This window comes from Mercenaria mercenaria, chromosome 2, assembly GCF_021730395.1.
Source record: "Mercenaria mercenaria strain notata chromosome 2, MADL_Memer_1, whole genome shotgun sequence".
In the NCBI taxonomy this organism is placed as follows: Eukaryota; Metazoa; Mollusca; class Bivalvia; order Venerida; family Veneridae; genus Mercenaria; species Mercenaria mercenaria.
Window position 1 is genome coordinate 106,723,027 of NC_069362.1, and position 15,765 is coordinate 106,738,791.

General features: G+C 34.5%; 1 protein-coding gene across 2 annotated transcripts in view; it reads left to right on the forward strand.

Annotated features, from left to right (window-relative positions):
* LOC123564829 (5-phosphohydroxy-L-lysine phospho-lyase-like) overlaps positions 1 to 12,937 on the forward strand; it is a 51,272-nt gene extending 38,335 nt beyond the window's left edge. For both annotated transcript variants that reach the window (XM_053537452.1, XM_053537453.1), the window contains one exon: positions 4,247 to 12,937. In XM_053537452.1, the coding sequence (XP_053393427.1) occupies positions 4,247 to 4,478 (232 nt within the window). In that variant the 3' untranslated portion in view covers positions 4,479 to 12,937. The remainder of the gene's footprint in view (positions 1 to 4,246) is intronic.
* Positions 12,938 to 15,765: the final 2,828 nt, after the last annotated feature.

Sequence of the window (15,765 nt, forward strand, 5' to 3'; positions counted from 1 at the left end):
GTCAAATCAAAGAAAAACCTTGTGTATGCAATAAGGACTGCATTTTACACTGGATCTTCATGAAATTTGATCACAATGTTTGTCTGGATGACCTCTAGGTCAAGTTTGAATCTGGGTCATGATGGGTCAAAAACTAGATCATCTGGTCAAATCAAAGGAAAAGCTTGTATATACTCTAAGAGGCCACTTTTTTGCTACAACCTTCCTGAAACTTTGTCAAAATGTTTGTTTTTATGGAGTCTTGGACAAGCACGAATCTGGATCATGTTGGGTCAAAAACAAGGTCACTAGGTCAAATCAAAGAATATACATGTTTACACTCAAGAGACCACATTTTTGGTCCAATCTTAATGAAACTTGGTCAGAATATTTGTTTCCATGAAATCACTAGGTCAAACATGTATACAATGTTATGGTATGTTTCTCAGGTGAGCGACCTAGGGCCAGCTTGGCCCTCCTGTTGTTATAAATTTGTTTATTAGCACAGTTTGTTGCATCCTGGTATAGGCCTTTCTCAATTCATTCAAATGGTTTCAAACTTTGGCATATTGGTGTTCAAGATTTGCAAAGCCAAAGGATAGAAAAAACTTGTACACAACTTCTTCTCATGAGCTGCTTCATAGATTATGACCAAACTTGATTTGTAGTTTCCTTAGATTGATTTTTCCCACTTTTGTATAAATAGTCACACTTGACTGCACATAAAGTCTGCCCAAACTAAAACCAGCAAATGCTTAAAATGACATCCAGTGAACAGCTTCATAGATGACCACCAAACTTGGTCTGTAGCATCCTTGGACAAGTTTCAAGTGCTTTTCCTTGACTGCATTTGGAGGCCACCAGAGCTGAAAATAGAAACAACTTCAAACAACTACTTCTAATTAACCTGGTGATAGTTCCATTAAGAGCTGAAAACGTCACCATTTGACATAAGTTATGTTTGTTTGACAAATACATCAGATTAAATGGCTTTGCTTGAATGCATATAAGAGCAATCAAAGCTTGAAAAAGAAAACCTTTACATAACTTTTTAGCTCATCTGAAATGAAGATTCAGGGTGAACTTTTAGTTTAGGTAGATAGTCCAGTGTCCGCTGTCCACAGTTTTACATCTTCTTAACATCTCCTCTACAACTTCTTTTCATCATTACACCAAATGTGGTCACTAACATGTTCGAATTGGTTCCGCTTGACACCTTTAGTGACAGCTAGACTAAAAATATAAAAAAAAACTTCTTCTCATGAACTTCTTGACCATTCTTCATCAGACCTGGTCTGTAGCATTTTTAGCTCGAATATATGAAGTATATGGAGAGCTATCCTACTCACCCCAGCGTCAGCGTCTTTGCCTTTCAGCTTCCCCACCTTGGATAAAGTTTTTTTTACACTTTCTCTTTTTTCTCCTTATCTCTGTAATTACTTGATGGATTTGCTTTACACTTGGAATAGTTATTCCTCATCATCACCCACATCATATGACACAAGGCCCATAACTCTGGTACCAATATTTAATGTATTATTCCCCCTTTTACCTAGGTTTTGATGCACTTTCACTATATCTTAGTTATTACTAAATGGAGTTGATTCAGACTTAAAATAGCTGTTCAACATCATCACTCACATTATATGACGCAAGAGCTATAACTCTTGCACCAATATTTGATGAAATATCCCCCTTTTTTACTTAAAATTTAAGGTTAAAGTTTTGATACACTTTCACTATATCTTAGTTATTACTAAATGGATTTGATTCAGACTTAAAATAGTTGTTCACCATCATCACTCACATTATATGACGCAAGAGCCATAACTCTTGCACCAGTATTTTATGAATTATCCCCCTTTTTAACTTAAAATTTTAGGTTAAAGTTTTGATACACTTTCACTCTATCTCAGTTATTACTAAATGGATTTGATTCAAACTTAATATAGTTGTTCAACATCATCACTCACATCATATGACACAAGGGCCATAACTCTGGCACCAATTTTCATGAAATATCCCCCCTTTTTATTATCCCCCGCCAATTAAATTGGGAGGTGGGTATTAAAATGGCATTGTCCGTCCGTGCATCCGTCTGCAGCCATTTCTCAGTAACTAGCAGGTAGAATTTAATGAAACTTGAACTAAACATGAACCAACATACTGCGATGATGCCCGTCAAGTTGTTTTTTTTGATTGGTCAATTTCCCTTAGAGTTATTGCCTTTGATTTAATGAAAAATGTCCGTCCGCAGCCATTTCTCAGTAACTAGCAGGTAGAATTGCATAAAACTTGAAATAAACATTTTTTCATTCCTTTTTATAATTTTTTTTCAAACCTTCCATGAATATTTATCAACATGCAAAGTTGTACTGTTCCCCCACCTCACTCCTCTACCCAGTCATACCCACTACCCCAATCTTGCATCCCCCCACCCCATTTTCGTTTTCTATTAAATTGATTTTGACTAATGAAATTATTTCCTTCTTAGTAACATCCTTAACCTTTTGCCGGATATATTTTTTTGCCATTCCTCACCACAACCCCTTTCGGCGGGGGATACCAATTCATCAAATTTGCTTGTTTACTTAGAATTTCAGGTTAAAGTTTTGATACACTTACACTCTATCTCGGTTATTACTAAATGGATTTGATTCAAACTTAATATAGTTGTTCCAGCTTATCACCCATATCATATGACACAAGGTGCATAACTCTGGCACCAATTTTTCATGAATTATGCCCCCTTTTACTTAGAATTTAAGGTTAATTTTGATGCATTTCCACTCTTCCTCAGCTATTATGAAATGCATTTGATTCAAACTTGAAGTAGTTGTTGCACATCATCACCCACATCATATGACACAAGGGGCACAATTCTTGCACCAATATTTTATGAATTATGCCCCCTTTTTGCTTAGAATTATACTTATATAGTGTTTTGATACACTTTATCTTTACCTCTCTTATTACTTAATATTTTTGACACAGGCTCAAGCTATTGTGCAATATCTTCATCGACCATTGGAGTCATTAAACACTCCAGTGACAGCTCCAGTTTCCTCAGATGTGCCCAGTTTCACTATCCAGCATCGAAATAGTCGAGCGCCCTGTCTCCTGTGACAGCTCTTGTTATAATGTCCTCTCCAAAGTTTGTTCAAGTGGGGGTACTCTACCCTTTATGGGGCGGCTAGAGCTAAAAATAGAAATACTTTAGAATGCCTTCCTCTCACGAACAGCTTGATGGATTTTTATCAAACTTGTTCTGTAGCATTAATATAAGGTCTTCTCCTAATTTTGTTCAAATGGAGGCACTCAATATGTCGTACAAGTATTCAAGTTCAAACATTCAAAGTCAGGTGTGCAACTTCGGGCCATAAAGTGCAAATTGGAAAACCTTTACACAACTTTGTCTCATGGACCACATGACAGGTCCCAGCCAAACTTGGTGAGAAGCATTCTTGAAAGGACCTTTTTCATTTTTGTACAAATAATACAAAAATGTGTTTTAACAGCTGTTGAGTGAAAACGTCTCAATTAAAACACATTTACATCTCTGTTTAAACAACCCTTTTTTAAGCAGTTTTATGCTACAAAACTGAAATTGCTTACATTTTAATTGTCATGAATACATCACTAAATGATCTTTGATCATAACTTCATCTGAAATGCTGCAATGTGTTACTGTATAGGTGGATATATTCATGCGTTAAAAAGGTAGCAAATTGCCATTTCCAGACATTCTGCAATTCCCTGAAAACTTAAGTACAAAAGCTTAGTTTGTTTATCTTTACTTGACTTTAATGACTTGTCTTGATGAACATGGAAACTTATACTGGCTTATACTTTCACAACATTCTTCAATTGCGAAATTAGGGGCCTCCGTAGCTGAGTGGTTAAGGTCACTGACTTCAAATCACTTGCCCCTCATCAATGTGGGTTCGAGTTTCACTCGGGGTGTTGAATTGAGGAAGCCATCCAGCTGGCTTATGGAAGGTCGTGTTTCTACCCAGGTGCCCGCTCGTGATGGAATATTATGCACGGAGGGGCACCTAGGTTCTTCCTCCAATGTTAAAGCTGGAAAGTCACCATATGAACTGTAATTGTGTTGGTGCAACATTAAACCCAACAAAATAAATAAATTTATCACGAAATTTGCTAACATTTCCACGTTGCGGATTTTCCACTTATACAGTACATGTTTACACTGAATGAACGATTGTTGTGTTTCTATTGTATCAGTTACATATTTTCCTATATACAGAATGAAAGAAGATTACAAAATTCTGTTGAGCACAGATGGGCCTTATGACAATGTGCTGAAAATGAAGCCACCAATGTGTTTCTCGAAGGAGAACTGTGACTACCTACTTCAGTCGCTGGAGCAGCTGATAAAAGATGTTGCTAGCAAGGATTTTGAGCCGAGTCATCGTTGGACTGTGGTAGATGCAACAAAGCCAGGAACCAGAGTGATGCACCTTAAAGCTTCCTTATAGATGATGGTAGCAAGAGAGAAAAATAAAAGGAAATACATGTACCAAAGTAAAACTGTTAAAATGCAGGAATAAAAATAAAATGCAGGAATCATTCAAATTGCATTTTGTAGATTCTTGTTAGCTTGTAGGTTTGTACTTTATCTGACTCATATATGCTTGAAAATATTATTCTGAATTGTTGCACACATATTCACTCAACAAGGCTTTGTGCAGAGTGTTAATGTTCCTTGGTCAGTACTGCTTTCAGGCAGGTTAACAACACTGTGTATCAACCTCAACATAAATCCACAACTGTATAATATCAGATGGAGATTTTGTCCAGGTTTGTCATGATAGTGGGTTGAGGGATTTTATCCAACATTCGAGATAAGCTTTTCATGCATACCAGACGGAGATTTCCGGTATCTTTGCCGGTGCTGGAAAAATCCGTCTTACACCCCAGTGTGTAAGATGACTCTCGTGCTGTAAATGACTTATTACGAACTACATATATGTAGAAGATTTATATAGTAATATATATTTTATTTAAAAAACAGAATAAAAATTCAATACCTTTACAGTTCCTGTTGGTTTCGGGTAATATATTTCTCGATTCAAATCACGTTATTTTATCAAAAATTCATAACGTTACGCTGCAACTGATAAAAAAAAACCGGAACTAAACATTGTTACTTGTTTTGAAATGTCATGACGTCTTTCCTGTTTACGGATGTTGGTTTCCCGCGCTTTGTTTAAATACACTGCCATAATAAATAGTTCTAAAAAGAAAGCCGTTGGATTGATTTTACTTTTATTATTATTTCTTGAAATCGGTATGCAAGAAAAAGATTCTGTCACTGGTTATAGGTGCAGATAGTAATATCTGGCTCTCGGGTAACTGTTTAGGCGGTAAGTCGGCAGGGAGCCTCATTACCGCCTAAACAGTTACCCTCGAGGCCGGATATTCCCATCTGCACCTACAACCAGTGAAAGAATCTTATATTACTGCTTTCCATTCAAGTCATTTAATAAATGTTTCATATTCATAACAAGCAATAGTAAGTTAAACTGATGGCATTTGTTGTTGTATTAAAGACTTGGAAGAAAACGTAATAAATTACAATTCAGTGTGTAGATTATGTACTTGTTACTTATCAGTTGACTTGGTATGTTAACCCTTACCCTGCAAAATTTCTATAATGAACATGTCCATCTTTCAATTTGGACAGTTCCATTAATTGCTAAAAGGGGTGCTTACAAATGAAAACTGACTGAATGGCAAACAGTGCAGATCATGATCAGACTGCATGGATGTGCAGGCTGATCATGATCTACACTGGTGGCAAAGGCAGAATAAGTCATGTTTAGCATGATAAGGGTTAACTGCCAATTATTTAAAGTATCTGTATTATATACAGTCATCTTTGTTCGCTCAACTCCATTGGACAGGCAAAATTTGTTTGTTATTGGTAGTTTGAGCTATTGAACAATATACATTATTTAGGAATTTTGTCGGGACCTGACAATGAGTTTAAGCCAAGGGTGGTGTTTGAATTATCCGAGTTCGAGCAAATTAAGCTTGCCTGTAATAAAAAGTACATGTACTGTTTTGATGGAGTCAATTTGTATTGAATCAGGCTTTGTTAGATGAAATGATGATATTGTTTTATGAAGTTGTTGATATTTTTTATGCTTTTTTTGGGATAGGATAAATGTAACTTTTGTGATACTCCTGTATTTTTTGTGTGAAATTAAGGAAAGACTGGTGTAAATTGTGATAGTTTTTAGTCATGTTTGATAGTTACAAAATTTTATGGCACCGTTTTAGGTCGAGAAGACAGATAATTATGGGTAACATCCACTGTTACCATAATATAACCTCTTAAGAGTAATTATGCCTCCCTTTCAAGAAGAGGGAGTATATTGTTTAGCTGTTGGTAGGTCAGGCGGTCGGTCTGTAAGACATTTGTTATCCAATCAGTAACTTGTGAATACTTAGGCCTACAGTAGTCAAACATAATTAGATGACTGCCTTTGGTCTGTCAACAATCCTTATGGTTTTGGAGGTCAGTAGATCAAAGGTCAAGGGCACAATAACCTTGACATTGAAAATGGTTCCCACAGTCATCAAGCATAGGATAACTGCCTGTGGTCAGTAGATGACCCCTTTGATGATTGTTCTTGTGGTTGGTAGGCCAAAATCTTGGTCAGATGACCTTGAGACAGAAAGTGGTTTCTGCTCAGTAACTGAAGAACACTTCCGTGTACAGATGTCAAATTTCTTAGACTGATTGCCTGTTATCATTAGATGACCACTAATATTCTAAAGTTAAGAAGCTAAGGAATCAACGTCAATGTAACCTTGAACCTAAAAAGGTTGTTTCTGCTTAATAATGAAAAGAATGCTTTGGCCCACAGTCTTCAAACTTCATAGGATGATTGTTTGCAGTTAGCAGATAACCACTGTTGTTTTTGGGATGGTAGTGGGTTAAAGATCAAGGTCACAATGACCTCGCAACTACATATGGTTAATGATCTTCAATTATTGGAGAATGCTTGGGCCTGTTGCCATTAAACATCTGCTTATGGCCACTAAATGACCTCAACCAAGGTTACAGCATACTTGTGATTGAAAGTAACACACCCAGTTACCTCGGTCAGGCAAGTTTCACACCCAGTTACCTCCGTCAGGCCATCAGTAATTCATGTGTGTTTTATAAGCAGCCCATGTTTCTTACTTTGTTGAAATTTCATGATGTCCTTAGACTGTAACTGTAGGGCTCAGTGAGGTTATATCTTAAATTGTCTTGAGAAAAGCTGTTGATTCAAGGTTTTCAATAATTTTTTTGAAACAGATGTTCACATACATTAAGAATCCAAATAGTTGTTGTATTAGATATTTATTAACAGTATTACTTAATCTTTTTTTTAAACATATTACTTGAAAAACTGATTTGTATCCTTTAACAAGTCATTTTTATGGGTCTCTGTCTGGCTAATGAAATCACTGATCTCAGTCCATGCTGGTTTTTATTTTGCCCTCGCATATATTTGTGAGATTTCATGTTGAAAAGGACCATGTTTCCTGAAGTGACACTTTAATTTTTACTGTACTGGTTGGGAACCAGTATCCGGACTGGACTATTTTCCGGACACATTTGATAACCGCTTTATTTCGTTGTTACTCGCGTAATTCTTTCCTCTAGATCATTTAAATGATTGTTCTTCATGTTTACAACAAACCACTATATTACAAGGCTGTATTATGTTAGGTTTTGTGGTGATATCTCACCTGTGTTTACAAAACAACTTTCTGTCTTAAAGGGGCTTAAAGATAGCATTGCGCATGCACAGTAGTTTACATTTGTTGAGGTATCAAGTGGGGAAGGAATAATTAAACTACATATTGATTGTCTGCTTATAACACGTGCTACTTTTAATTTCACGGTAATAGTTACATAAAATGCAGGGCTGTCGATTTTTGCACTAATTTTATTCTATATCTATTAGAATTATCAAGAATTCGTGTTAGAGGAAATTACAGTTTTTTATAGTCAGCCTCTGTTTGCTTTCGAAGCTGCTATTGAACGTCTGGTTATGTTTCATGTGCATTTTTTGGAGAGATTAATGATAAAGAAATGTGTAAAAATAGTTTAATCACTTATTTCGATATCAAAAAAACAGCAAAACATCATCAGAATATTTGTCCAGCTACTGGTTTACCTCACGGGGAAAATAACTTCTTTTTGGGACCCCATGGAACCCATATTTTACGTCACAATGCAACGCTGATTACCACATCAGATGCGGAAGGAGCTGAAGTTTGTGCAGTCTGGGCTTCATTTATGTCAGATATATATTTTTAGGAAATAATGGAGCCGAAATATGAAAATGTGTCCAGCTACTGGGTCCCAACCAGTAAGTACCGTAAATTTTGCATCTATGTAATTTCCTGATTTGATAAGACATTAGACATATTTACCTTTATATTAAGTGTTCGTACTTGTAGCTGTTTAATTATTGAATATGATGCTTTTTGTTGAACATGGGAGTTTTGAAATCACATATTGCTTTGATTGTGAAAATTGGCAAAAATAGTATTTGTTGAATATTATTGTTAAAAAACAACTTATTTAGAAAATGAAAATAGGGCTATAATATTTCAAAGACTTTAAAGCTTAATTTGGTAGAAAATTTCTTTTTGGACAGATTTGGATGTGAAATGTAGACTTGACTTCAAAAAATAAAAAAGAAGTGAGTACTGGTATTTCATGTAAAGAAACCCTTCTAGAACAGTGGATTTTAATTTTCTTTGCTGAACTGTCTCAAATACTGAGAAAAATTAATTTTTACTCTTAACAATGTGTTCAGGAACACCTAAAGTCTTCTTCCCCTATAAAAGGCTGGAAAATCAGCATATGACCTATCTTTGTGTTGATGTTCTTTAAACCCATCAAAATTTATTTATATCTTTATGCGGATGGTCCTTTTAACATGAGAACCCACATTTCGTTTAAGATAGCAATATGTAATTTTCAATTTGTTAAAACAATGCAAGCTTTGCTTCACAGAATATGATAATGAGATATTAACCACTTTTACAAATATGTTAAGTATATAAGTATTTTTTTTATTTTACATTCATTGTTGTTAATTTTAGATTAGTTGTAAGGTTTCCTCCTAAGGAGGACATTTTAATGTGACATTTGTCTGTACTTACACAGACTAAAACTTAGCTATAAGGCTATTATATGCCTTGTTACATATATACATTTTAGCCATGTGACTGTGTTATTTTAGAGAAATATGTTTGACAAAATACCTTTGGACAATTGTAATGCAAAAACAGGGAAAAATGGGATTTTGTCAGCCTATGTATAAATGTGTGGGGAGAGGAGGAGAAAATTGTCCAGATACTTCCAGAAAACAAAGTTATAGAGAAAGTGTTTTTATTTTCTTTTCCATTTATATTAAGTATTATGCTTTCATTATTTTATGTATATGCTTGAATACTAGTTATACACCCGAAGGGACGTATTATGTTATGGTCCCAGTGTCTGTCTGTCCGTCCATTCGTTAGCAATTTTGTGTCCGCTCTGTAACTCTTGAACACCTTGAAAGAAACTTGGCACAAATGTTCACCACACTGAGGCGACGTGCAGAGCACATGTATTGGATGAATTGCTTCAAGGTCAGGGTCACACTTAGGTCACACTTAGGGGTCAAAGGTCATATATGACTTTGCTTTATGTATATTGCTCTGCATTGCAGTGCTCTTGTTTTTATTTGGCAGATCCCTTTTTGTTCTCTTACAATAATTTTCTTTTTGAATTACTTCCCTTTCTTGTTACTATAAATAGCTTATTTTGAAACTTTTTTATTATTGGCAGTAGGGAAAAGCCGAGACCACTTTTCCGTGGTACAACATGGATGGAACATCCAATTTTTAGATGTATTTTGACATAACTTTACCTGCTAAGAATTTTTTTGTGGACTTAGAAATTATTTTTTTTTTGTAATTTCTTCTTTTATGTTGTTCATGTCAAGTTCTTTAAATTTTGGTCCCATCCTCTGATGTAACCCTTCGGGCATATATTGCCCCGTTTGGCGGTGCTCTTGTTCATTTTGTGTATACATACTGTGTTACTGTATGTGTAAATCAAATTCTGTTAAATCAAATAGTTGTTTAAAATTGCAGTATTATTTATCAGTTTCAGCTAAAATTTCTGATTACTAAGATGATTAATTTAATTCTCCTGTAAGCTAGAAATATATAACCTTGAATTTGGGGAATGGCTCCAGGTTTATTTTAAAGTCAGTATGTGTTCATAAACATAATTTGGTTCTTTGTAAAATTTGTAGAAAATAAGCACATTGTAAGAAATTGATTGAATGATATTTTAAAATGTAAAGAGCTTTTCATGTGCAATATTATGAGTTTTTTCCTGAAGCAGGTTCCTGTAACTCAAATTTTAGGTCACATGACCTGTAAGTAGTTTAATATTTGTATCATAAATACAAAGTACAACAAAATATTTCGGTTATTTTGATCTGAGATGTTTTTCAATTGGTCCAGCATTGTAGAATCTAGGAAAAACCCAAATTCAGTCTCCCATCAAACTACTGTTATAATTACTCTTTTATCATCTCCATCTTAGGTTGTTGTTTTTTTCTGAACCAAAAATGACTAAAAACTCATCTGAAGCAAAGAATAATTTTATTTCCCATGTCAAGGGTAGTAATGAGAGTATTCTAGGCAGAGGCAAAATACAGAATAGGATTTTATCAGTTAGTGCAACACAGATTTTGATTTCTCTCAGTTTGTTTTGTAAAGTAAAAGCTTTATTTTTTTTTTCAAAATATTTAGATAGGGCTATACAAAGAAGTATAAAATGCACAGAATCGCAACGGGAGATAATCTCGCATAGTCTTGTAACACTGCATTAACCGGCGTTATCTTATTGAAGTGTTTGCTGACTGTATTACATGTATTACACTGGCAATACAGCTGGCACGTAAAAATAAACTGAATCGGATCCAGTTTTCAAATGACCACTGCTGATTTCTCAGACTTCCAATCATAAATTCATTCCTGCCTCGTGTAGAAAATACTAACAACTTAAAAGAACACCATAAACATTTTAAACAAACGATCTGATAGAAAGTTTTTCATGACAAATTTTTTTATCCTTCTGCTTTCTGTTTCATACACTGGTAAAACAAGATCTCATTCAATTCCCACGTGATGTTGGATGATTTGCTCTATATGCCTTTCAACTTGCGGATCTATTTATTTTTATAGCTCTTTGGTTTATATGATTATTTGTTTGTTTTTCTAGTATTTGAAGAGTATCATATGTAGGTAATAGGATTTACATAGTGTACTCATTTAAATGTATAGTATATTGCATGCAAGTTTCAGCAATGTATGAACCAAATTACCGGACGCAGTGCTTATAATTTTATTTACAGCAATTTTAATTTTATTAAAATACATGCCATTCTGTAGCTTATACTCATATTAACAGCATTATTATAGCAAATTTTAAGAGAATAAGTGAGCCGTGCCATGAGAAAACCAACGTAGTGGGTTTACGACCAGCATGGATCCAGACCAGCCTGCGCATCTGCGCAGTCTGGTCAGGATCCATACTGTTTGCTAATGGTTTCTCTCACTGCAATAGGTGTTAAAAGCGAACAGCATGGATCCTGACCAGACTGCGCGGATGCGCAGGCTGGTCTGGATCCATGCTGGTTGCAAAGCCACTATGTTGGTTTTCTCATGACGCAGCTCAAGTATTGTTTTGTTTTGTATCTTGGAGTATTTTATATCCTTTTAAATACTGTGATGTCACATAACTTGTTGAGCATGAATTTTCATGGATTTGACCACAACAGCTGTTCCATGGGAACATGAATTTGTGGATTTCAATTTTGAAAATGAATAAAATGTTTAAAACATATAAATTACCATGGTGCAATAAAGAGATATATTCTGTAATAAATGCATGAAGAAATATGACAATTAATTGCATAATGATTAATTCATTTGCCTACCCCATCAGAAAAAATAAGGATTTTTTTTTAAAAGTTCAGTAAAATACCAGTATTTTCATTCTTTTGCATTCAAATCACTTGAAATTTTCAATGTGTCAGTTTTGTTCCATATCTGTCCGAACACTTGTATCATTTGACAACGTTAAGGCAAAAAAACAAGAATACGAGAAACCCTGAGAATACGAGAAAAGAGGATAGATTTTATGTTCTATCATACTGTTTTATTTCTTGTATTTTGTTTACCTATACATACTTTGTTATAGTAAAGTGGAGCAAGATTCAGTTCTTATTTTATTTAAGTCAATAAACAAAGTTTATTTTCACTTAGTTACTGGGGGAAAAAAAGAATATGAGCCTCACCATTAGAAAACCAACATAATGCGTTTGCAACCAGCATGGATCTGGTTTGGATCCATGCTGGTCGCAGAGCCACTATGTTGGTTTTCTCATGGCGCGGCTCATATGTGCTTGATGGGGTTTATTTTCATGGATTGTCTCGACAATGAAATGTTCGAAAACTAGTCCTCATGAATAATAACAGTTAAATGGTATATATTGTATTAGATATAAGTTTACTTCATTTACTTGCTTTAAGGGTAGAGATTTTTTCTCGTTAAAAGTGTAACTTTTGAGTGTTACCTGACTGAAATGACTAATATTTAGATATATTCCATTTTAAATTATTTATCCTTTTTTCTCAAGCTCTTCAGGTTATATTTATAATACAAGTACTTGAGTGGTTACAGAGGGGTTATACAAGTGATTTTTAGACAGTTAAGTTTCTTCTTATTAATTTCTTTGTTTTGTCGGTTTGTTGCAACTTTTATTAAAGATTTCACAGAATGATTGTCAAAAATTGGAAATATTATGGAAGTATTCTGGAAAACGAAGTATATTTGTAAATAAATGAATGCTTCACAAGATCTGTTGTGTTCTTTTATATTTATTTAACCCTTATCATGCTGGACACGATTAATTTTGCCTTTGCAGCCAGTGTCGATCATGATCAGCCTGCACATCTGTGCAGTCTGATCATGATCTACCCTGTTTGCCATTTAGTCAGTACCTTTTTGGTAAGCACCCCTTTTAATAGTTGATGGTACTGTCCAAATTGAATGATGGACAAGTTCATTATAGAAATTTAGCAGGGTAAGGGTTAAAGAACTGTATACTTCTCTTGTCCTCTACTCTTTCCAACTTCTGAATAAAACTGTGAACTTACAGGCACATGTTCGATTGCATGTATATTTATCAAAGTTTATTAATAGCCACCTCAGTTTGCGGGTATGGGCTTCTTTCTAGGAGAATGCTAGTGATTTTAAAGCTTTATTTTAGGATATAGATATAATGGTATTAAATAGGTAGTCAGGCAGCAGTAATGGCGAAAAGATAAAAATCCTTAACTTATTTTCAGTTGAAATGGCCTGTTCATGTCTTACGGAAGTCAGTTTCTTTTTTATTTCATTGTGAACCTATACTTGACATTTTGGTAGCATTTTCAAGAAGATTTGTTTTTGCATTTATAGAACACGTGTGTTCATACTAACATTTAAGCTGTCAGTTTGGTAGATGTTCCATAGTGTTGACTTATCACACAAAAATATATCTTAGAAGATACATGACCCCTACTTTTCCTTGTGATTTTGTCCCCACGCCTTTTTCGACACTCACATCATATTAGTGACACAAGGGCCATGGCTCTTGCACCAATATTTCATGAATTATCCCCCTTTTTACTTGGAATTTCAGGTTAAAGTTTTGATGCACTTTCACTCTATCTCAGTTATCACTAAATGGATTTGATTCAAACTTAATAGTAGTTGGTCCACCTTATCACCCACATCAAATAACACAAGGTCCATCACTCTAGTACCAATATTTAATGAATTATCCCCCTTTTACTTAGAATTTCAAGTTAAAGTTTTGATGCACTTTCACTCTATCTCAGTTTTGATTCAAACTGAAAGTAGTTGTTCCACTTTATCACCCACATCATATGACACAAGATCCATAACTCTGGTACCAATATTTCATGAATTTTGCCCCCTTTTACTTAGAATTTCAGGTTAATTTTGATGCATTTTCACTATATCTCAGTTCTTACTAAATGGATTTTGATTCAAACTTGAAGTTGTTATTCCAAATTATCACCCATTTCATATGGCACAAGGTGCAAAAATCACTCGTGAATTATCCCCCGTTTAGCTTAAATTTATGGAAGTGGCTATTCCTACGGTCCCGTAAGAATAACCTCACAGGCTATTCCTACGGCTCTCCCGTAAGAATAGTGAAATAGCCCGCAGGTGGCTATTCCTACGGCTCTAAAAACAGTTTTGTATGTCCATCTTGAATTGCATTGTAATGAATTAATTCAAATGGCATATTTTCGAACAAACTGTTTGTTTTTCAGTATCACACAGAGAGAACAGGAAGTGATTTCGAATAATGGAAAGGCTTATTTATGTCTATGTGTAATATTGTTGTCATCGAATGATATATATGTATAGATATATGCAACAAATCAATCAATTCAATGAATGTAATGATAATATTGTGAGTAATATCATTATGTCATTATTCTAAGTTTACATCATGTTTTGAATATCATGTTACACGTTGTATTGTTCCCTTCATGTCTCGGTGATAAGACATATAAAAAATAGAGAAGAGAAATAAAGATTGACAAAAGTAAACAATTTGTTCGAAAATATACCAGCTGAATTAATTCAGTGCAATGCAATACAAGATGAACATACAAAATGTCTTTAGAGCCGTAGGAATAGCCACCTGCGGGCTATTTTACTATTTTTACGGGAGAGCCGTAGGAATAGCCACTTCCTAAATTTATACCTATTTAATGTTTTGATACTCTTTATCTTTATCTCTCTTATAATCTTATTACTTAATACTTTTGACAAAGACCCAAGCTATTGTGTAATATCTTCATTCTTATTGGAATCATTAAACATTCCAGTGACAGCTCCAGCTTCCTCATATGTGCCCAGTTTCACTATCCAACATCGAAAAAGTCGAGCGCGCTGTCTCCTGTGACAGCTCTTGTTAAAACACGTTGAAATTGTTAAGAATATTCGCTAACCTTAGGCAGGGGCGGTGGAGAGCGGGGTGATGGGGGTTCATGACCCCAAGTGTCTGTGGTATAACACGTATTAGCAAGTGAATAACATACAATATTAATTTAAGCTTCTCGAAGTAAATGAGAAATTGTATCTCTTTGATTTTTAATTTTACTAAGATGTGTTAAATTGTTAAATTGGATGCTTAGTCTGTTTTTTTTCTTCAAATTCTATACTCATTTGGCAACTTACATGTGAACTTGAGTGTTCAATTTCTTCTATCCTCGCATAATTCATCTGTATTTATGTCAAAACACGTAGTTTAGTGTATCATTCTGTAGAACAAGAAAAGAGTATTTGCAGAACAAAGTTGGAATAAAACTGAAAAAATTTACAAGTAAAACATGTATATCTTTTAAAATTAGGATTTTCGTTATGCACCCTGTACACGAAAAATGAATATTTTGCAAAATGTGATGAATATTTAATATCTACTTGTGCAAGGGAGACAACTAAAAATCATACGGCTTGTATACAGAAACAGTTGTTTCGCTTTTCAACATTGTCGATATTCTTTTATATATTAATGACATTTGAATTTCGACAAGAGGTATGTAAGTAGATATAATAATTATTTATACACAGTGGTATTATCTGGATGCCTAAATGATTGATCC